Below are 21,319 nucleotides of genomic sequence, written 5' to 3'. Positions count from 1 at the left end.
CAAGATTTTTAAAAATTTCCAAAATCGTCAAAAATTGAATTTTTTATCTTTCAATTTCAATTCAATAAAAAATAAATTATTAGTTCGTTGATATTTATTTTTTAGAGATCGCTCGAAAACATAGATACACTACTTTGAAAGTTAAAATAATTATGAGTGACCTTTAGAAATTAAAATATCGATTTGAAATTTTCAGAATCGAGATTTTTTTCAACCTAGAAAATGATAAAATAACGGGAAAAAATTAAACAAAAAAAAATTCAATTTTTGACGATTTTGGAAATTTTTAAAAATCTTGAGCGACCTTTAAAAAAATTTTTTTGAGCTGATTTTTTGAGGGGGCTCTTAAAACATGATAAACTAACATATTTTCACAAGAGACACGAAAAAAAAATAGTTTTTTTTTTTGGACCAACCTACTATACATATAAACATTAGACTGTTGACTATTCCTGTTATACTGTTTTTAAGCTTCTGAAGAAGAAACTACATAGAATTTTAAAAATTATATCTGCTTTTATAATAAAGGAATGGTAATTCTAAGATTGTTTAAGCTTATTAACTAAAAATTATTGCCTACTTAATAAAAAAAATATTATTGTCCGCGACAATCTATTAGTGATTAATAAAATCTTTACTCTCTTTCCTTATAAGACTGTATGTACACAAATTGGAGCCGTTCCTGAACAATCGGACGCGAGGCCTGTTAAAATATAGGTCCAGCGTAAATGATTAAACAACACACCTTGAAGCGTTGGCCGCTAGAGCAAGAGCAGCACTTGCCGGGGTACCGTTTCGTGACTCACGCTGGGCGATATTTTTTGTACAAAATCCCGTCCTTAAACAAAAAAATGTTATTTCTTAGAAATCCCTGTTCTAGGGAGCACTAAAAGACCTCTCTGTCTTAGAAAAAAATTATAAACGTTGTTTAAAAAAATTACTCATTTTTTTTATTACTGTATTACAGAATATTTTGTTTTGATTGCATAGTACCATCAAGAATGATAAAATAAAGATTATAGTTTAAATATGTTGGGTATAGCTATAAATGATATTGGTTTAAAAAACTTGTGGCCAAATAAAGGGCTGTCATAGGAAATACAGTAGCAGTTTTCTCCGTATAGGTACATCTAAAATAATTTCAAATATATTATACCTAACGGTTTATTTTTTGTTTGAATAGTTTTTAGTTTTGGACAGAATCTTTAATGTGTGCTAAGATAGCAGCAATTCCTTTTCTTCATCTTCTTCACGCAACACTGAAGGATTAATAGACCTCAAATAACCATTAGTTTCTCAAGTAACACCATATACGTTGCCGTCTATTGTTGGACAACGGTTAAAATTCAAATGTGGCCCCTGTAAATCAAAACCATCGATAATAATTGACTGGTACTGAAGACCACACCCGAGCCGTGCCGATATTGAGTAATCCTCTGCTTGACATGGTTTGTGCACCAGAACATAATAAGATGGTGATCAGTCGGGGACCAGCATTTCACTTCGTGTTTGACATGACAAAAAGTTGAAATACATTCGTGGTGGGAACATTCCTACATGAGCTTAAGCTAACGGGATGCTCGGTTCATAGGCTGAGGTTAATGTATTAAAAAAATGTTTGTCTAGTTACTTCTTTCGAAGCCAGGGAAACAAACAGCAAGCCTCATTTGCCTAGCCCCACCTTAAATATTGTTATTCGTCTATTGCAAATAAATACAGGTACTTTGTCGTATGTGGTCTAATGACAGTTTAGTTGTAGAGTACGCTACTACTCGAAAATAATTATTATCTAACACCATTTAGACATTTAAGCAGGCATATCTAGGATAAAAACCTCATAAAAATGACTATTGTTAAACTAGTAGCGTTTAAAAGCCCTTGTTATATTTGCGCCACTGATTTTAATATCATTTCCATTGAAGGTAACCTAAAAATTATTAAATTCTGGTGACAACATAAAATTTTTCTGTTTACTACAGGACAAAAATGTAAACAACACGCTATTTACGGCCACAATTATAGACCTTCTTTTGTGTAGTAGGATGTAACTTTTGATTATTGCAAATTCTTATTTTGAATGCATTTTACCTACCATTAAAAGATCCTCTCCAAGCCTGAAACAGAAAAGTGCCCATATTTTGTCAATGTACTTTTTGGTATTGTATTCTTAAAATCTTCGGATTTCATGACCTTCACGATATTTCTGGGCGAAATTATAAATATATCGATACTCGCGATACCAAGACAAAAATAGTCAGTTCGTAATTACTTCTGCATCTTTCAATGCTATCAATCTCAGGGATATTTATAGACGCATGCACGGTGCATCAAAAATATCGCCTACCAGAATGCATTCAATGTTTTGTGTAATGCGTAATTCAGGCTTAGGGTTCGATGTACAGAGTGTTTAAAGTTAATATTAAAAAAACGGTTTTCTTTTAATATTTTAGAAATAAAGATGTGTAAGTGATATTTTGCACTTGTAATAAAGTGTTATGCCTTACAATGTAAAATTAGAGTTGCATGAACAATAATTATTGCAAGCGGTTTAAAACGGAAGGTTGTGAAGTAAATATATAATATTTTTTTTGGGTGGAAATATTTTTTTCAATTTTTTTTTTTTCATTGATAGTTTAATGGTGACATATAAGTAGGTATTTGTCAATATTTATTGATAATGTTGTTTATATTAGTATTTTTGTACAAGAGTGCAAAATAAACATGAATTTACAGATAAGGAGTAAAAATCACAACTTCAAAAAATATCTATATTCAGGATACCAGAAAAAATTGGTATCTATCATTTTATCAATATAGGGTATTTTTTTCTTAAAAACTTCAAAACTTAGAACTTCAAAATAATTTTTACTTTTTCTCTATGCATTATACCCTTAGGAGTACCTCAGGGATCACACTTGGGGCCTTTAATGTTTATAATTTATATTAATAAAATAAAAGAATGCCTTAATTACTGTAGTTTGTTAGGATATGCTGNCATCAGAGCAAGAGGGATACAGGGGACGAGTTAGCCAAAGCAGGCTATCTAAAACCCAACAAGAGCACGTTGCGTTATTAGAATATTCGAGCAAGATTTGGTGAAAGATAGTGAGAGAAACCTCTGGACAGGAGAAAGTCAAGTTAAATTCTTAGCAAACTATAGATGGAACTGGTGAATAAACTACAGAATCAGAATAGAAAATCAATAAGACAACTAATCACACATTGGGGGCTCAAGAAACATGTGCGTAAAGTATTGAAATGATTCAACATAAATTTTTTAAAATTGTTTCTTTTAAGTGTGGACGAACTTTGAACGACAACAATTTTCATGGATTGTGCATGTGTTGAATATAATATTATAAGTTTAGCTAATAGGAGAATATTAGCGGATGTTATTAACCTGTATAAAATTATTAATGGTAAAATCGACTGTGTCCAATTAATTAATAAAATATTTTTGTGAAGAATTATGCGTTCTTATAACGATATTTGTAGCGGATTAGATTTATTCTCTACAACTTTGGTTTCATTTAAGAGATTGCTTAAACGTATACTTCTTTTATAATATTTTTATGCTATTCTTTTTATGATGCTTTTCTTTTATAATATCTTTTATGCTATTTATTATCCTAAAACCTTTTGTGCTGTTGTTTGATGTATATCTGTTAATTTAGTGGATACTTTAGTGGGTTTTTTCACCTGTTTGTGTCCCAAATGGTAAATAAATAAATAAATAATTTATAACAAAAAAAAAATATGAATTTAAAAATAGTCAATTTTCGAAAAACAAATTTTTCAAACGCATTTTTTATTAATAATTTTTCAAAATTATCATCACAGTTTTGATATAAATACGTTATGTTTTCGGTAACAAATTAAGGTTCAAAGTTGGCAAAATCCCAATTCGCACTAGTGTGACCTTTAAGGTGGCTCACCCCAATTGCGTCCTTTGAGGGTTAATACACACTAAAATACAGTTTTGTGTAGGAAGCTTTGAAATTTGGAATTTTGTTGCCAACCTTTGAAAAACACAGCCACGGAAAAAATATACCCCCCCCCCATTCCCTCCCGTTTTTACTCGCCTGTGATGATTGTTAATAAATGTTACATTGTAGGACATAAGAAGCTTAATAAATAAATATTCAAAATTAACTTATTTTGAAACTTTTCGAAAATATTAAAGAAAACCATCTTCCGAGTTTAACTTTATACCCTATACATTGAAAACTTAAAGTTTTTAGAGCAACTATCATCCGAAAAATTTTTCTATTAGTCGCTAAAATGAGCTGTTGGCTTTACGTCGACTAGATTTTTTTTGGCAGTAATGCGTGTAATTCCCGCTCGTGTCCGGCCATCCGCGGCTGCCGAATTCGTGTAATCGCCGGCGGAAGCCGAAAGGGCCTAATGTTCACGACAACAATGGCCAGCCAGGGCGATGAGATCGTTATCAGTGGCGCACATAAGAGGATCATGCATGTAATGATCCCGTAAATTACAGCCGGCTAATGCCCGCCGCTTACAAAAACCACCAATTACGCTACGCAACCCGAAATTTCGTCGTTAGACTCTCAACGGAAAACATTAGGCTTTGAACGCATTTCTTGGACTGTCCGCTGGTGTTCTCCGCGGGCTGAAACCCCGAAAATTTGTCGTATGCGACAAAATAATCCTTATACAGTGTTTAAAACTGAGGAGGAAGTTGCACAATGAAAAAAGAATTGATCAGTTTTCGGTTCAAAATTGGTGCAAGTTTGTTATACGTTAAATTAACAGAAAAAATGTTTTTATACGCTATTTTTTTTAATACATTCGCAGAATTACTTGTTTAAAACATATTTCCAAAACACAGAAAATTTCCCAAAATTAGATAATTGTACAGAACTTAACTTAAAATTTAGATAATAAAATAACCGACGATAATAAAGAAAATTATACTGAACTAAATTGAACATTATACACATTACACCGAAAATTTCCAAAGTTATACTTCACTTTGCAACTACTGTAGAATGACGTAATTTTTGACGCACAGTGTACCTAATTCAATTTTTCTGCAGACGATTTGAATAGCCAGAGCTTCACACACATTGTTTAAACAAATACTGCATTGCTTACATTGCTTACACTTTCAAATTTATATTTATAATAAATAAAAATATAATTAATTTGAAACTAATTACATATTTTTATCAAGTAAATTACCGACAAAGTAACAGTGAATAAAACTGTTTTTTTTTACAGAAATTATGATAATTCAAGTTTGCTTAATAATATTAAATAGTTCTCAACACAATATTAAAAATATTATTATATTTTTTTTGTTATAGCTATACCTATAGATAAAGAAAATATAAACAAATCTTCGTTCCACTGATTCTAATACATAAACTACATATAATGTTCTAATAAAATAAATTATTTTAAGTGTAACTTATTTTTTTAATGCTTAAACTTCTGAGGAACATAATTTTTCTGTTTTGAACAAATAAGACAAACTTCTATTGAAACATTCGCATAAAGGTTATGAACTTACAACATATATGTATATTATGTGTTTCTCTAAGCCACATTTAAAAAGCTCAGAGATAAGCCAATCAATACTGGTTTTGTTTGTGACAAAAATACTAGTAGCAAACGGACTGAGCCATCATATAGAAGACAGTCTATAGATATATGATTATATGTTTCCTACTCCAATTTACCATTAATTAATTTTTATAAACATTTTCATGCAAAAAAGGAGCATCTACATCTGCCAATAGGTAAATATTATTGCAAAATCAAATTTACGTTTGATGTCAAGATTTCGCGTAAATGTCAAAAAATGCAGGGACAAATGAAGGAATGTCCACAGATTTCACATCATTGTGATTCCGTGTATTCGTATTATTTATTATGGTACGCTCGGCCTTTTTGAGCATGTTTGGAGAAAATGTTCACCTATTTCTCATCAATTTATGGGGAAATTAGAATATACGTTTTGTAGTATTAAGCTTCTACTTTTAAAATCCGGCTGAAAAATTAAAATCGGACCACCTCATCCAACAGCTCCTGCTTTGTGCACACTTAAAGTACATATAATTCACTACTTTTGTGCACAGATTCAGCTCTATAACTTAAAAAATGTCGGTGTAGTGAATTTTTAAAAAAACGCTAAATTTTTCCGATTTTTCCGGGTTTTCTTCGTTTCTAATTATCCGATCGGATCAATCAATCAATTCTCGTTTTATTCGTATTTCGATTCTCTATAAATTGTCTCTATATAGCATTCAGATTGTTGCGTTAGTTTAGGTTTTATAAGCAAAAAACTAAAAAAAAAGTTTTATCATAAAAATGTTTATAAAAAATGTATTAATTGAAGTAGGATATACAAGCATATATCTACAGACTATCTTTTATATGATGAGATGGCACAGTCTGTTTGTTACCAGTATTTTTGCCACAAAATCACTGATTTAATTAGGCCAATTAATTGGCCTAAGTGTTTACTTAACTTATGTAAAATGTGGGTCTAGAAATCATGCCCTAAAAACTCGTGAGATTCTCAAGTTTTATAATCAAAATATGATCAGTTTAATTTTCACCTGTCGCTACTGTAAACTGACTTGGTTCCATAAAATACAAAGTTCCACAAAAACTATCTCGAAACTATTATTTATTTTATATTATATTAACTATTAAGCTGTTAAAATGTATTAATTTAATGGCTGAATAACAAATGAGATGAATTAAAAAAAGAACTGGTTGAAAGTTGAAATATTTACACAGAGATCATGTTTTAAGCTTACAACACATAATATTCTATATCATTTAAAAAGTTTAAGGAGCAATATGTTTACGGAAGGCAATATGTTTACGTAAGGCAACAAATTATACACAAAAACTGGGATAAACACAAATCAATACGCCGCGCCGCTTGCCGGTATCTTGATGCACAAACAAGAAAAATGGAATCTAATATTACCAATTGATGATGACATATCACTTACGTAAGTGCAAAATTACTAAGAAACGGTATTTTTCCTGTAAATTTAATGAAAAATTTGCACAATATGGAAATTGCTTAGAAATTATACACACAGAAAACAGTTTTGTGAAGATTCACATAACTGTTCAAATCAAAATGGTGAAGCAGGCAAAAATGTATCAAAATTACATATAGATACCTAATACTGTTTGAAAACTGCAATTTGTTTGTAAACATGGAATTTTTGACACATTTTTTGTGCCTGTCCCCATTTTATGAACAATTGGGTGAATTTTCCATGCACCTTCTTTTGCAGATAGGTTAAATACTAATTATCTTTAGCCACAAAACAACGTTCTAATGCGCTACATTTTACATTTTGCAACACAAGACGTCCCACACCTACATACGGCAGTTTCACACTTAATAACCCTCATCAGTTCATACTGTTGGCGTCTAATCACTATTATTGGAATTCAACTTCTAAATAAAGTTGCAAACTGCGCCCAGTTTCCTGAACTAATCCCCATAACGTAATCCCATTAAAACCATAGCTCAGATCGGGAATTACTGCAATTAACGATATAGCGATAAACGCATAATTAGACACTGGCAAAAATTCCCATAGATATCCACATCAGATTATACGTATTAGCTGCTAATAGCCAAGCTAAGAAATTCACACGTTCATGTTTACCGGCTAGTTAGATGAAAGTAAACAGAGAAATCGCTTTAATTATCTCACTTAATCAACCTGGGGTATTGTTTCTTATAAGCGCATAGGCTTTAGCCGGTACGTACATCAATTAATCTGTGCTGCATACCAGAACTGAGCTGCTCGGCAACAGCCTGTTGTCTGGGCGATTCCAAATAGACTGTATGGAGGTGTTACATGGAAACCCATCATGCCGTAATTAACGTTGGTTATTAGTGTAATTTTCGTTTCTATTTATTGCAGAGAGCCAGTTCAAATCAATTCTTCTTTTGCTGGCGCAGGATTACCCACCTCTTGACATTAAAAAAAAAACAATTACTTTTAAGTGACACTAAAAATCACAGTTGAGCAATTTGCTCGAATGAAGTCGTTAGGTGGGACATGTGGAAATGTTTTTCCTGAAAAGCGGAGATAAAAAACGACGACAAGGCAAATATTCCCACTTACTCTGAAACGCGAAAAGTGTCACGCATTATGAACAAGACCCACGATAACGCGACAGGCGGCATAAAAAATTAATTGCTGTTCTGTGTAGCAAACAAAACTCGCCACGATTGTGGTGAGAGAAACAAAAGCTTTTAAGAGCCCCATTTCGGATCGTGGTCGGGTCATAATGGTTAACGAAAGCCATAAAGGACATTAATTCGATGTTTATTAATAGGAAAACAGAAAAAATGACTCACGAAATTGACATGATGACCCTCCATCGACACCCAATACTTAAATTGGTTCCCTGATAGGTCGGACTAATGTCAAAATCGCATGCTCGAGTGGTAAATATTGTATTGTGTGTACAAATAATACATTAACGGGCGGGATTATTGGGTAATTTGAAAGTACATTAAGTAAATTGTGCAATACGGTAGGCTTTTATTGCCGGTTGTTGATGCCGGGAAAAAATTTATCAATAGTACGTACTCGGGAATATTTATATACGAGAATCTTCCTATAATTTTTAAACATTTGATTTCACGAGGATGAGTGAGAGTCATGCTTATTTTCTGAAGGGAAGAGGTTAAAACGTCTTTTACTTTCATCTTTTAGGTATATCATGCGACTTTGGCTCTAAATCACGTGTGCAATGTTTTAAACAAGAAAATTACAAAACAAAAAATTATTTTCACACGTACATTCACGCGTAATAACGGCACGAAATTAGGGATTCGGTGTTCTTTTCGACGCAAAAAATTGTTTGCTACTTAGTAAGTAGGTATATGAATTTGATTATTGAAACAATCGATTCTCCAATCGATAAAATTGCTTGATTTTTTAAAATACATTTGAGGATTTCTACAGAAAATAAGCAGGCGATAGGTTTTATTCTCTCTCTAGCATATTGTGCTTTCACACATTAATTTTGAACCCATGAGACCCTAAACTTAAATCCATACACCTATAATCCTACATCTTAAACTCATAAACCGAAAACACATGAACCCTAAATTTTATGGTTATAGGTTCAGGGTTTATGGGTTGTCGGTTGTCGGGTTTTGATTTAACGTCTGTGGGTTTAGGATCTATGAGTTCAAAATTAATATGCGAAAGTACAATATGCTATCCACAGAATTCGGTCGTAAAAAAATTGAATTTACTTCTTCCTAGCATTATAAAAAAACGTACCTATTTCACATATAGGTACTCATTTTCTGCAGAGATCCGCAAAAGTAAGAAGTTTTAAAATTCTAAAGTAAGTACAGTATATTTTTATTCCTATTCAGCCATATTATGAGCTGAATATGTCACTGATTCATTTTATTTCGTTAATTCTGGTTTTCAGTTTATCGTTTTAAAAGGTAGGTATTTTTAATACGGTAGGTAAAATCGCGTGAATTATACTGAGTGTTTGTCCATGGAGAAGTATGAAAGTTACAGTTAATATAACGGAATTTAAGAAGATAAACTTATGATATGCATTTCTGAAGGTCAAAGTCAGCCTCCGTATAAATATCGTTAAAAGTCCTCTATGGAGACAGTTGCAAATTGAAGATTAAGATACATTGACATACCAGTTAGCATCACTCTTATGAAAAGTGATATTAAATTTAAGACCATGACATTCGACGTTACAATATGTTTTCGCATACCAGCGCATCCGTATATCTCCTTGCTTGTAATCCTTCACTGTTTACACGAGGATAAATATTTAAATATTATAAATCGGATATATATTTCTGCCTCTAGATCAGAAGGTTTTTAAATAAATATATGAAATATGAATTGGAATGCCGTTTATATAGATACTAATCCATTCTTTTGATTGTATTTTCTTAGATAAACAGGCTATTAGTAACACGTCAAAATCTGTCGTTAAAAAAATATATAATAAAATTCTTAATGTATTTCCGAACTTCATGAAAATTGGATCGAGTCTTCAAGAAAAAAAATTCGAGAAGTTTGAAGTAGACGGTTATCGAATTAAGACTAAACTCTGTTATCTACAAATTTCTGTGAAGAGTGACACATTTTTTGTATTACATATTTACCCCTCTTCAGTATTTTTTCGTGTAAATGTTTAGATTTTATTAATTGTTGATGTTGTAAACAAAATGTGAAACATGCGGCTAACATTTTCCACAAACATTTTTTGTTGTTAAACTTTGGAGCTAGAGTAATTATATCTTTTAAGTGGTACAACCACCCCCAGTATATTAATCATTTTACACCTCAATTACCAGAGCGATTTTGAGACAATAATATGATCCAAGCCAGAAATTATGTTGACAAAGAACTATCTACTGAAATTATACATCGTATTTTTCTTACTTTTTAGTTCAAAGCTAAAACCGCGATTTCAATTTGATATGTGCGGACAGAATTTACATAATAACCTTTAAAACTGAGAGAACAACATAATTTTATTTGTTTTTATTGCATTTTAATATATTTTAACCAAAAAGTTATCTACTTTAACAATAAAGATATCAAGAAAATAATATGTCACAATAGGTATACAGGGTGATTCACAACTTATCCAAAAAAATTTGGGAATAGATGCGGCATGAAAAATGGAGACAATATTGTAAAAAAATGTTGTAAAATCCTTATAGTTTCTGAGAAAAAAATTATTGAAGTTATAGCACATTAAACCACTACATAGCTGGACAACTGTAGTCTCTAGCGTCATTCGCAATACGCGTAGAGGGCCATGTGACTCCTAATACTGAAATCCGTCGTTGCGGTAGTTTTTACCTGTTATCTGTGGTATTTACATAAGTTTTTTAGTAGTTAGTGTCAAAAATGGCTTGCGTGTATAGCAACTCAGAGTTGATGGATATCGTTTTAATTTATGGTGAAGCAAGACAACATTTGTATTATGGTGAACTATTTGTGTTATGGTGAAGCAAGACATAATTTGTGTTAGTTCGTAGAAAGTGAGTAAGACGGACCCAAATGTGTTTACACGTTAGTGGATAAAATTTTGAACAATTGCTTTTGCAGCATCGGGTATGTCAAATGATTTTATTATTTAAAAACACAAATTAATTTTATTAATAATTAATAAAGGCAAAAGCTTTTGAATTTGCCGATATAAAATAGGTGCGATAAAATTCTATTTACATATTCCTTTCCTTGCGAAAGTTTTTGTCCGTTTTTATCACGCCGCCATACCGGTCGCATTGTGCGAGGTCAGGTTTTACAGTGGACCAGTTTCCAGTGCCGTGCAGAAGTGTATTTTTAAATCAATTTCGAACTGACCTTTTTGATTTTTTCTTTACAAAATTGTATTTGTAAGGGTCCCCTGTACATCCAGAATTTTTTTTGGATAAGTTCTGAATCACCCTGTATATAGACTTTTGCATTAAAGATATTTTCTGAAGCGTATATTTTCCAGTAAAAACTCTTGTAGTTTTTAGAAAGATAAATAATTACAGATGACAAAAAAAAATTGCGTTTTGTAACAAACAAAAATTAATTTTATGTAAGTACATATGTATGTATATGTTGGTACAAAAATAAAAATATACAGGATGTTAATTAAGTATGTACAATAAATTGGACAGACGATTACTTGAGTAATTTTAAGACAAAAAGTTCATATAAACATTGGTCCGCATATGCTTCGTTTTGAAGATACAGGGTGTTAAACTTTTGCAAAAAAATTGCTATTTCGTAAATATCTTAAATACCCTTTACCCAATTTTGTTGTAATTTGGCAGTGTTGTTTGTAGTGTCAAGAGGCTAATTTAACCCTTACTTGATTAGAATTATTAAGTCCAGTGGCGTTCCCAACAGTAANTTAGTAACTACACTTTATCCAGAGAAAAATTGTCCACATTAAAAAACATCCTTCAATTTTCATAACATATATTTTGAAATTTAAATTATAGAAAAAAAAACTTTTAACAACCTGTGACTCCCAAGAGTAACGTAAAAAAAATTTGTATGACAAACACAAATAATTTTCTTCACTAGAATACGTCAGTTTGGCAAAACTTATCAGTAACATTTTAATAACTTTTTTCATTATTCACACTTATTGTTATGTAAGTACATATGTATGTATATGTTGGTACAAAAATAAAAATATACAGGATGTTAATTAAGTATGTACAATAAATTGGACAGACGATTACTAGAGTAATTTTAAGACAAAAAGTTCATATAAACATTGGTCCGCATATGCTTCGTTTCGAAGATACAGGGTGTTAAACTTTTGCAAAAATATTGCTATTTCGTAAATATCTTAAATACCCTTTACCCGATTTTGTTGTAATTTGGCAGTGTTGTTTGTAGTGTCAAGAGGCTAATTTAACCCTTACTTGATTAGAATTATTAAGTCCAGTGGCGTTCCCAACAGTAACCTTAACAAATATTTTTGACAAAAAAAATGTACTTACGCCACTAACTTTTTTTTAATTTGTATATATTTTTTTGATTAAGCAACTAAAAATACAACTTTTTTGTTACTCGAATGTTTTTCGTGTCTTGGTTAATTTTTGGAGAAAAAATATAAAATCCACTTAATTGCACATCCCTGGACCACACAAGAAACATAGGGAAAATAATAGGAAATAATCATAAAAATATTCGTTAACTCTTAGCCCCTTAACAAATACACTACAAATAACACTGCCAAATTACAACAAAATTGGGTAGAGGGTATTTAAGATATTTACGAAACAGCAATTTTTTTGCAAAAATTTAACACCCTGTATCTTTTTGTCTTAAAATCACTCAAATGATCGTCTATTGAATTTATTGTACATACTTAATTAACACCCTGTATATAGCTAATAGGTATATGGATGAATGAACAGAGTAAAAGTGTACAAGTTTATTTTTTCAATTTTACACACTTTTGGAGCAAGGATCACTTTCTGCAAGAGATTCTAATGTTTCTAGAGAAATTCTACTAATTTTTGGTGAATGCTACTAATAACACAATATCGATCAGAATATACTACAGCGGTCATTTAAAATGTGCGACATTGTACGAGAATCCGGTGCGTCCGGCGAGCAAGATGAGAGGAATAACAAACAGATATTTCTCTATGAAAGTTATGACGGGGCTTCTTTTGCCAGTTTACACGAACCCGCGAATTTATTTAACTTGGATTATCTTAAAGAACGTGTGAAAACGATCGAGGCATCCTCGCCAAAACAAACCGATGGATTTATGCCGATGAATTATTTGTTAATTAAAATCGCGCTCCTGTTTGATTGTTTAGTTGCATGAATTATTTTCAATATACCCGGGATTATATACGATTTGGCTGAAATAAACAATCGGCCGGTTTATATGTTTATTCGGTAAATATTTTGACAAGTCCAGGGGAACGTAAAATACACTTAGGTTTCACATTTTTTCTACGGATTTACGTTAAGAAACGTTAACAGCTCATTAATGTAATAAATTCGGATTTGGTTTTAATCGGCTGCGGAGAGAAGTCCGAGCATAAGATTCGCCTCGATCGCGTAATATCTTGCACCGAGTGTGTTTATCCGTTCATATTAAAACATTTGCTATTTTTATAAATGGAGATGAGATGAGGTTACAGCTTACGAGCGTGTATATACTTAGCTGCTACTACGAACTACTACGATAGTATACCTACAGATAATATTAAGTAGGCGCATTTTTCTCGCCAAAATGTGCCGCGTGTTTGTTGAAACAATATTTCGAAGATTATAAAAGCACATCAACATAATTTTTGCGTATTACTTTTAAGCAGTAGCTACACTGAAAGAAGTGGGCTTATTAAACTATTTCTCTAATATCTAATAAATACTTATTATTATGTGTTAAATACTTTATATTCCATCTGTACAGTAGGAAAGATTCGTTTTCACAATTATTGTTTTCGTCTGTAACGTATAAAACGGAACTTACTTACAAAGGTTATATGATCGTCACCGCTCGGTTATGATCGTAAAATTTCCAATAGTATATCGCACATTACTCTTCTTCTCTAAATTTAATTTCCGACAATTTAATACATCATGTATACAGAGTACAAAATGGTTGAATACATACTATTATTAAGACTTTATAATTAATACTAGATGTTGTAATATCGCTAATAACAGTTATAGTTAGGTATCAATTTATAATGAGTATAAACAACGTTGTATACCAGTTATACAATAATTTAAAAAATATATGGTTAATAGTTGTTAACAGTATAGGTACGCGTTTTATATCCAATATTTACTTGTTTATATGTCACATATAATATACATTATTCTTATAATACAGTTTAGAATTCTGATAATAAAGATATTCTTAATTATATTTTTCTTTAAAAGGTATGAATCTAATACAAATCACGTCTAAAAATTTAATTGTAAACAATGGAAAAGTGGAATAGGTGACTGAAATTAAGTAAGTATCTAGATATTATCCTACACCCTCAATTAAATTTTAGTAAACTTGTAGATTTTTAATATAAAAAGAGGCAAAAAAATGGATATTTTCGTAGAATTTCTGTGTATCTTCCCAACTGGTGTAAAATGTTGATATTATTTATCCTAATTTTAACTAGGTATTGTAAGTCGACAGCAATTTCATTTAATTAATTTATTTATTCACTTATTTTGACAAAGAAATCCAATTACATTAACACAAATGGTTTGAAATGTGTGAACACTGTAGAAAAACGATAAAATGTAATCATAAACTAAAAATAAACAAATAAAAAAAAGAAACCTTAAAGAAATACACATATCTACATATAACCACACATCTACCTTGAAGACATGATTTATTAAATAAATCATTTTAAAGTATTCATTAGAGAACTTTTTAACTATACATTAAGGGAAATTTTAAGTATAATTAGCGAAGTTTAAGTCTGTCAAAGCTAAAAAAATCTAAGTAAAATGAGTTTATTGAACAAGTTAGTTGATTCGCTTTGAAGGTATTTTTTTCAGTAGTGGGATCAGCATTGTTAACGAAAATTTTTGTACCAACAAGGATGATATTTACAATTTGCAACTTATGCAAAGTAAGTAGGTAATGAAAATTATTCTAAAGTGTAACACCAATCGAATGTTCAATTTGTTATAATTATCATATAGAAAAATTTAATTTAATATCTACTCTTAAAAAGTCGTTTTATATAATGATAGCTTGAAAATTTTAAGATCTTTAGTTTTACCTATACCTATAGAAGTTTTAACGTAGGTATATAAGTAGGATGTAATGTAAAGTTTTCTTTGTATTAGGTATATCTTTGCATGAGCTGTACCTAAAAATATTTTGATGAATTTGATCTATAATCTAAAGCCTAAAACTTTCTAATGAAATCATATCTATACCTATGCTCCATTACACCATTAGCTAAATATATTGTAATATTATTTTATTAGTCGTGCAATTTATTCGTATATTTATTTGTGTATATAATTTATGTTTATGTACCTTCGGATAGCTCAGATTGTCAAACAGTAAAATCTACTTACCTTCAATTGCTTAAAAGGTAGACACTAGTCTCAGTGAAATTTATATTTTGTTTTTCTTTCGTTTTATAAATTTAGATTACTTTTTACCACGATAAATTATTCCTAGAATTAAATTTTGGTTAATATGACAATTTATTAATTTTAAAACTAAGAAAAATTCTTCAATACAAAATAAATTTGAAAGTAATATTTTTCCTATATAATGTAGAACAAAACTCTATTACCCTCCAGGGGTGGTTCTTTAGAAGAAACTATCACTGACTTTTATTCTTATTTTTTTTTCTTAAATGACTTCTATATAACTTTAATTTTGTTAAAACTTTACATCAAAGAATGAAATCCTGATTTTTAAAAAAATGTATATTTAATTAAAATTGAGATGAACTTATATTTTCCCTACGTAACCTACGCCAATACTATTAACTAATTTACTTATTTCTATTATTATTTTCCAATTTTAGACACAGTTTTGCTCCTTCCCTTCAACTTTGATGATTCTGTCTCGTTTTTCTAAAGCTCAACTGCAATTCTCGTACCTAACTGCTCTGCTCCGAGAATAAATTTTCTACTGTCTGTCTGCTCCTCTATTACATTTGGTATACGGTTTGCTATCTTGTATTTGGTCCTTCACAGGAGACTCTACCCTTTCCTATTCTTATTTATATACGATTTTTGTCTTCTTTAATTATTTCTGGACCTTTTAATTATTTAAATTATCTTTTCTTCGCATTTCTCTCAATTTTTTGATTAATACTTTCTTCAATTTTCGAAAATCAACTAACAAACTTTTTTTTTCTTCCTGTTTCCAAGTAACTGCACTCCTGTTTCCACGTTTTAATTTTTCACTGCTCACTACTTAATAACTATTTTACAATAATTTCTTATTTATATAAAAAAAATCAATTTAATTTTATCATTACAAAACATTACTATTTTCAAATTTCCTTACATTTTATTTTCTTGAAAATTTCTCATTTGACAAGCTATAAATGTGAGATAATTCATTCTTTCATTTTACCCCTTTCACATACGCAATTTATATAACATTAATTACTGCCAATTTGAAAAATTAATTTTCTCAGTTTTTACTTTCCACGCCAATATTTACTTTATTAAATATGTTACATTTCCATACATCTCAATATCTACTTAAAACTAACATCAAAGACAACCATTTGTTTAATAAACTAATGTTATTAAGTATATGAAACAAATACTCCATGGACTACAGGCTTGTTATCTCAAAAGTACAAAAGCTAATATTACAAATGTATGTATTATAAACTAATTTTTGTTCTTGTAAAACATAACGAAGTTCTTTCAATTAAAAATATGCCTGCTTCTAATACCATAAAATATATTTGTATGTCTTAACACAAATAAAAACGAAGTTCGTAAGACACTTGGTCAAAAATGTGAATGTAACAAATTTTTCTTGACATATTTCAAAAGTTTCAGTGACCGCTGCAAAAATATATCGACTATAATAAGTCGTATTATTAAAGAAGGAATGTTTATATTATCAAATATACTTAAGTCGTGTAGTAAAAATAAACCGAGAAAGTTCCAATTATGGCATGGCTAAAATATTTAAAAAAATATAGATATAGGTACCTTAATATTTCGATACCTAAATATGTACTGAGGTATATTTGCAGATGATTACTTCAAAGATATCTACTCGGCTATTTTCTCTTTTAATATGTTGTTAAATATATTTATTATCTACACAGAAATAAATGTATGTAAGTATCGAAGCTTGTAATGTTAAACATCAGCTAACAGTTGTATTTCAAATGCAGGATTCAGGCAAATAAATATTTAACCGCTCAACAAATCGCATTATAAATTGAGAATTTGTTTAACATTTTCTTTAAGCATGGTATTTATTTGATGTAGATTTTATCTATTATTAACAAATTAAACGTTCTGGGAGTGCAAATAGCTAGATATAGACCTGCTGAAAAATATATGAATAGGTTTACTACATAATTCAAAACCAATTAGAAAGTGTCAAAATATCGTGTAAAATATGTTTTAAGCGATGTATTCTGTCCAGAAACCGTTTAAATTTAGTGGTTTCCCAGCGCATTCGCCATTTTTTAGAAAATGGGGAATTACTTTTTGTATTATAAAATCGCCAGTATTCCTTTACTGTAAGAAGTGTTAAAAAAAGTTAGATAAGTAATTTTTAGGTACCTGGATATTAAGGAAGTTCATTTCCCCAAAATTGTTAATATAACTTATTTAAAAACTAAACCAAAAATGTCTAACAATACATTGTTAAATGTATTGTCTAAAATAAGACAAATACCTACTATTCATGTTTTTAAAAATTAAAATTTTACTTTCTTAAACAGTGACCTAAAGATGGAGTGAATATTGTTAACTCTGAAACTCGTAGTCAAATTTCGTTAATAAAAGAAAAATTGTAAGGGATTTGAAGCTTTCTTTTCGAAAATCAGATAATGAACTCACAATTACAGATTTTGAACTTGGATAAGTATTTTGTTAGTATCTAAATATACAATTGTCTTTAAAATATAACTAAGGCTTAAAAGTATGTCAATTATCTTGCATTTATAGTGTTAGTTGCAAAATTATATAGAAACGCATACAAATTATGTAAAAATCAATAAAGCATATGGCTCTATTCAAAATCTTTTATGAGGATGTTTATATTTTTTAGTATAATAAATTTGTTAACAGATTAATAACGTAAATAAGGATTTTTTATCGAATTACACCTCTGAATTATTCTACGTCTCCCAAAATAATTATGTGAGTATTAAATTTGAATGAAAAATATCTATTGGTTACTTTTATAAGCACGTTAAAAAAGTACAAACTGTGTGTGTCTATAAAATGCCATGAAATCAAAACAGAACCCAGAAGGTGAATAGTCCTCACCTTCTGCCAAAATATAGTTCGTGCTAAAAAATATCTATTTGTTATTAATTAAGTATGGAATTATTTTACATAAAGTTCATGAAAGAGATAACACCTATAAATCTTGCTACAAGTTGTGTAAAACTTTGCTACAATATCGTTTGACAATGTGACAAAACATAAATTATCCCAAGAAACATACCGCAAGTAGGTATGTTTAGATCGTCTAAAATTTACCACTTATAAAAATTGGCTACCTACTCCATTGGTAAAAAAATGTATCTATTGATTACCTACGAATGTAAAAAATAACGTAGGTAAGTACTTACTTACCTAAAAAATATACATTAGCCTAAATCAAGTTTATTAAACATCTAAATCTGTGTAAAACTATCTATAAAAGGAATTTAATTATTACTGGATCATCTTAATTCTACACAAACAAAACAAATTAGTTACTAAAATAATGTTAAATCGATAAGTATAAACTTTAAAAAATACTTATCTTTTCTAGTTAAATTTTATAATTAAAAACTTACGTGAATATGCTAAGGACTAAAGTGGTTTTAAGTACATGTTTTACTTACATTTGTAGTTGGTAGTATATTAAAACCTTTTTAAAATATATATGAAAGTTTCTACTTAGGTATGTAGGTATAAGTATTAGATTTATGCAAATATCTAGGTATATAATTTGCACTATTAATTATGAAAAATCACCCTCTACAGTGAACTGACATAAATTATACTTTTTTGGTGGATCTTAGACATCCATACAATATTCTAAGATAAATTTACTTTCATTTGCCACTTTCATAATAATTGTAAAAATAATCATGTACCTGTTTGTTACATTTTCTTATTTTTAAACAAAATTTGACACGACATCCAGTTGTATTCATTTTTGCTACGTTCTAATACCTTTTTCGTGTTGGTAAATAAATACGTTTCTTTCATGATCAACCGTTATTTTTTATTTATATTAAATCTTATAAAATTTACACTATTTTTTGTAAAAAAAACACTACATCGAAAAACTGTATCTAGATGTTAAATTTAAAATAAACCTTCCGATCTAAATATCGATAATGTACCTATCTCAAGACGTCCATTTAAATGTATACCTATACGTTTTATTTACATTACTGTATTATTATTTAAACGCAGTTAATAGGTACTTTGGTACTTTTATAATTGTAAATATAATCAGAACATTTTCATATTTTTAAACAAAGTTTGACGGAACTTGTTTAGGATCAATTTTTTGCCACAATTGTATGGATTTTCGTGCTAATATTTCATAGATAAATACTCGGTCAGCAAACATAGGAACGTAAGGTATTCAATGACAACATTTCAGCCCGAACGGCCGCCACACTCTACAGACCCCAATCCCAGGGCGCGAAGCTTACCCAGAGGCGAGATGGTATCCGGCGGATCCCTGCATCTGGCCGTCCGAGCGCGACCATGTCTCGACATGATCGCCGCTATGCTGAAGTCCGTGGCGCAGGGCCGGATCGTGCAGTTGTCCTCCATAGTTCGGCACCGTCACCGTCGCGCCCGGCACATCCTATCACAGCCGAAAGCCACGCACCAGGAAAATGCCACCGATCGTCAGAACGGATGCGGCGGTCCGCGCGCGAGAACTGTCATATTCCGCGAGCGCTTTCACTAGGCGCGACTCGTTTAACCACAGAAGCGAGCTGTTTTGACAGAATGAATATTTAGATCCCTTTGGTTCACATTTAACGCGATTACTTTGATACGCGGCGAAAGCACTCACATTGGTCGCTCCCACCTCGAGAGGCGTGCCCCTAATTGATTGCCGGGCTTTGTTTTCCTCGGGCTACTTCTCGCGACGCTGTTCAACGTCAACTGACCACTCCGCCGAGACGTTATCAGAGGAATGTGCCATTTTTTGGACGAATTCTCCCCTCTGTCTTAACCGATGACATGTTGGCTTTTTATTTTGTCCCCCCTCGCCGCGAGGCACACCTGGGCGGGCGTTCCGCGGCGCTTTCTTCTGTTCAAAGGATGTCGCGGGGTGGGGCGAAACTGACCACGCCCGCGGGAGGGTCCAGCGCTGAGATCCGCCCGGCGGCAGTGCCGTGCGGTCCTTCGATTTGCTTACCTGTTGTTGATTGTTTTTCTTTTATTAGACGATAATTACGTTAGGGCCCATTAATATGGAGGGCTTTCGGTCTGGAGGATCTGCTTGACGGTTTTATTGGCGACAAAAATAATAAAATGGAAGAGGATTATTGAAAATAGTTATTTTAATTGCACCCTAGAGGTAATAATTGTTGTTTTTGGACAACACTCTATATACAGGGTGATTCAGTTAAAATGTCAATAATTTTAACCACGTATTCGGAAGGCCTAATAAAGATAGAAATTCGAAAAGAAAAAATTTTACTCGAGCTTTTAGAAAATAAGCAAATTACCCCTTAACTCCCGTTAATTCGGCGCCCTGCTTTGCATCACATCTACTGACTGGGAACGCGCCGGCGCACCACAGGAAACAGCTGATTTCCCAGTCGTCTTACAGTTGGTTTCAAAATCAAAGTGCAATGGATCCCATCTTAAACAACTGTTAGGGATGGATGAGTGAAAGTTTTTTTAACCATACACAATACTACAAACTGAATAATTTTGAACATAATAGGTACCAAAAACGTATTCAATTATAAAATATAGTGAAAACGTTTACTAAATTGCAATGACCTAACATTCGAAAACAATTATCCTTTATTTTAATTAACAAATAAATAATACTTGTTATAAGTATTTAAAATGTAAAAAGTCTGTTTTTGTCGTTCACTATTAAAAACGCAGTAAAAGCTAGG

General features: G+C 31.0%; 1 protein-coding gene across 2 annotated transcripts in view; it reads right to left on the bottom strand.

Moving 5' to 3' along the window:
• Positions 1-20,252, bottom strand: part of LOC108905763 (T-box transcription factor TBX20-like) — a 92,521-nt gene extending 72,269 nt beyond the window's left edge. For both annotated transcript variants that reach the window (XM_018708772.1, XM_018708773.1), the window contains exon 1: positions 19,886-20,252. In XM_018708772.1, the coding sequence (XP_018564288.1) occupies positions 19,886-20,009 (124 nt within the window). In that variant the 5' untranslated portion in view covers positions 20,010-20,252. The remainder of the gene's footprint in view (positions 1-19,885) is intronic.
• Between the last annotated feature and the right edge of the window lie 1,067 nt (positions 20,253-21,319).

This window comes from Anoplophora glabripennis, unplaced genomic scaffold (genome assembly GCF_000390285.2).
Source record: "Anoplophora glabripennis isolate ALB-LARVAE unplaced genomic scaffold, Agla_2.0 scaffold221, whole genome shotgun sequence".
NCBI lineage: Eukaryota > Metazoa > Arthropoda > Insecta > Coleoptera > Cerambycidae > Anoplophora > Anoplophora glabripennis.
This window is presented reverse-complemented; position numbering and strand designations above follow the sequence as displayed.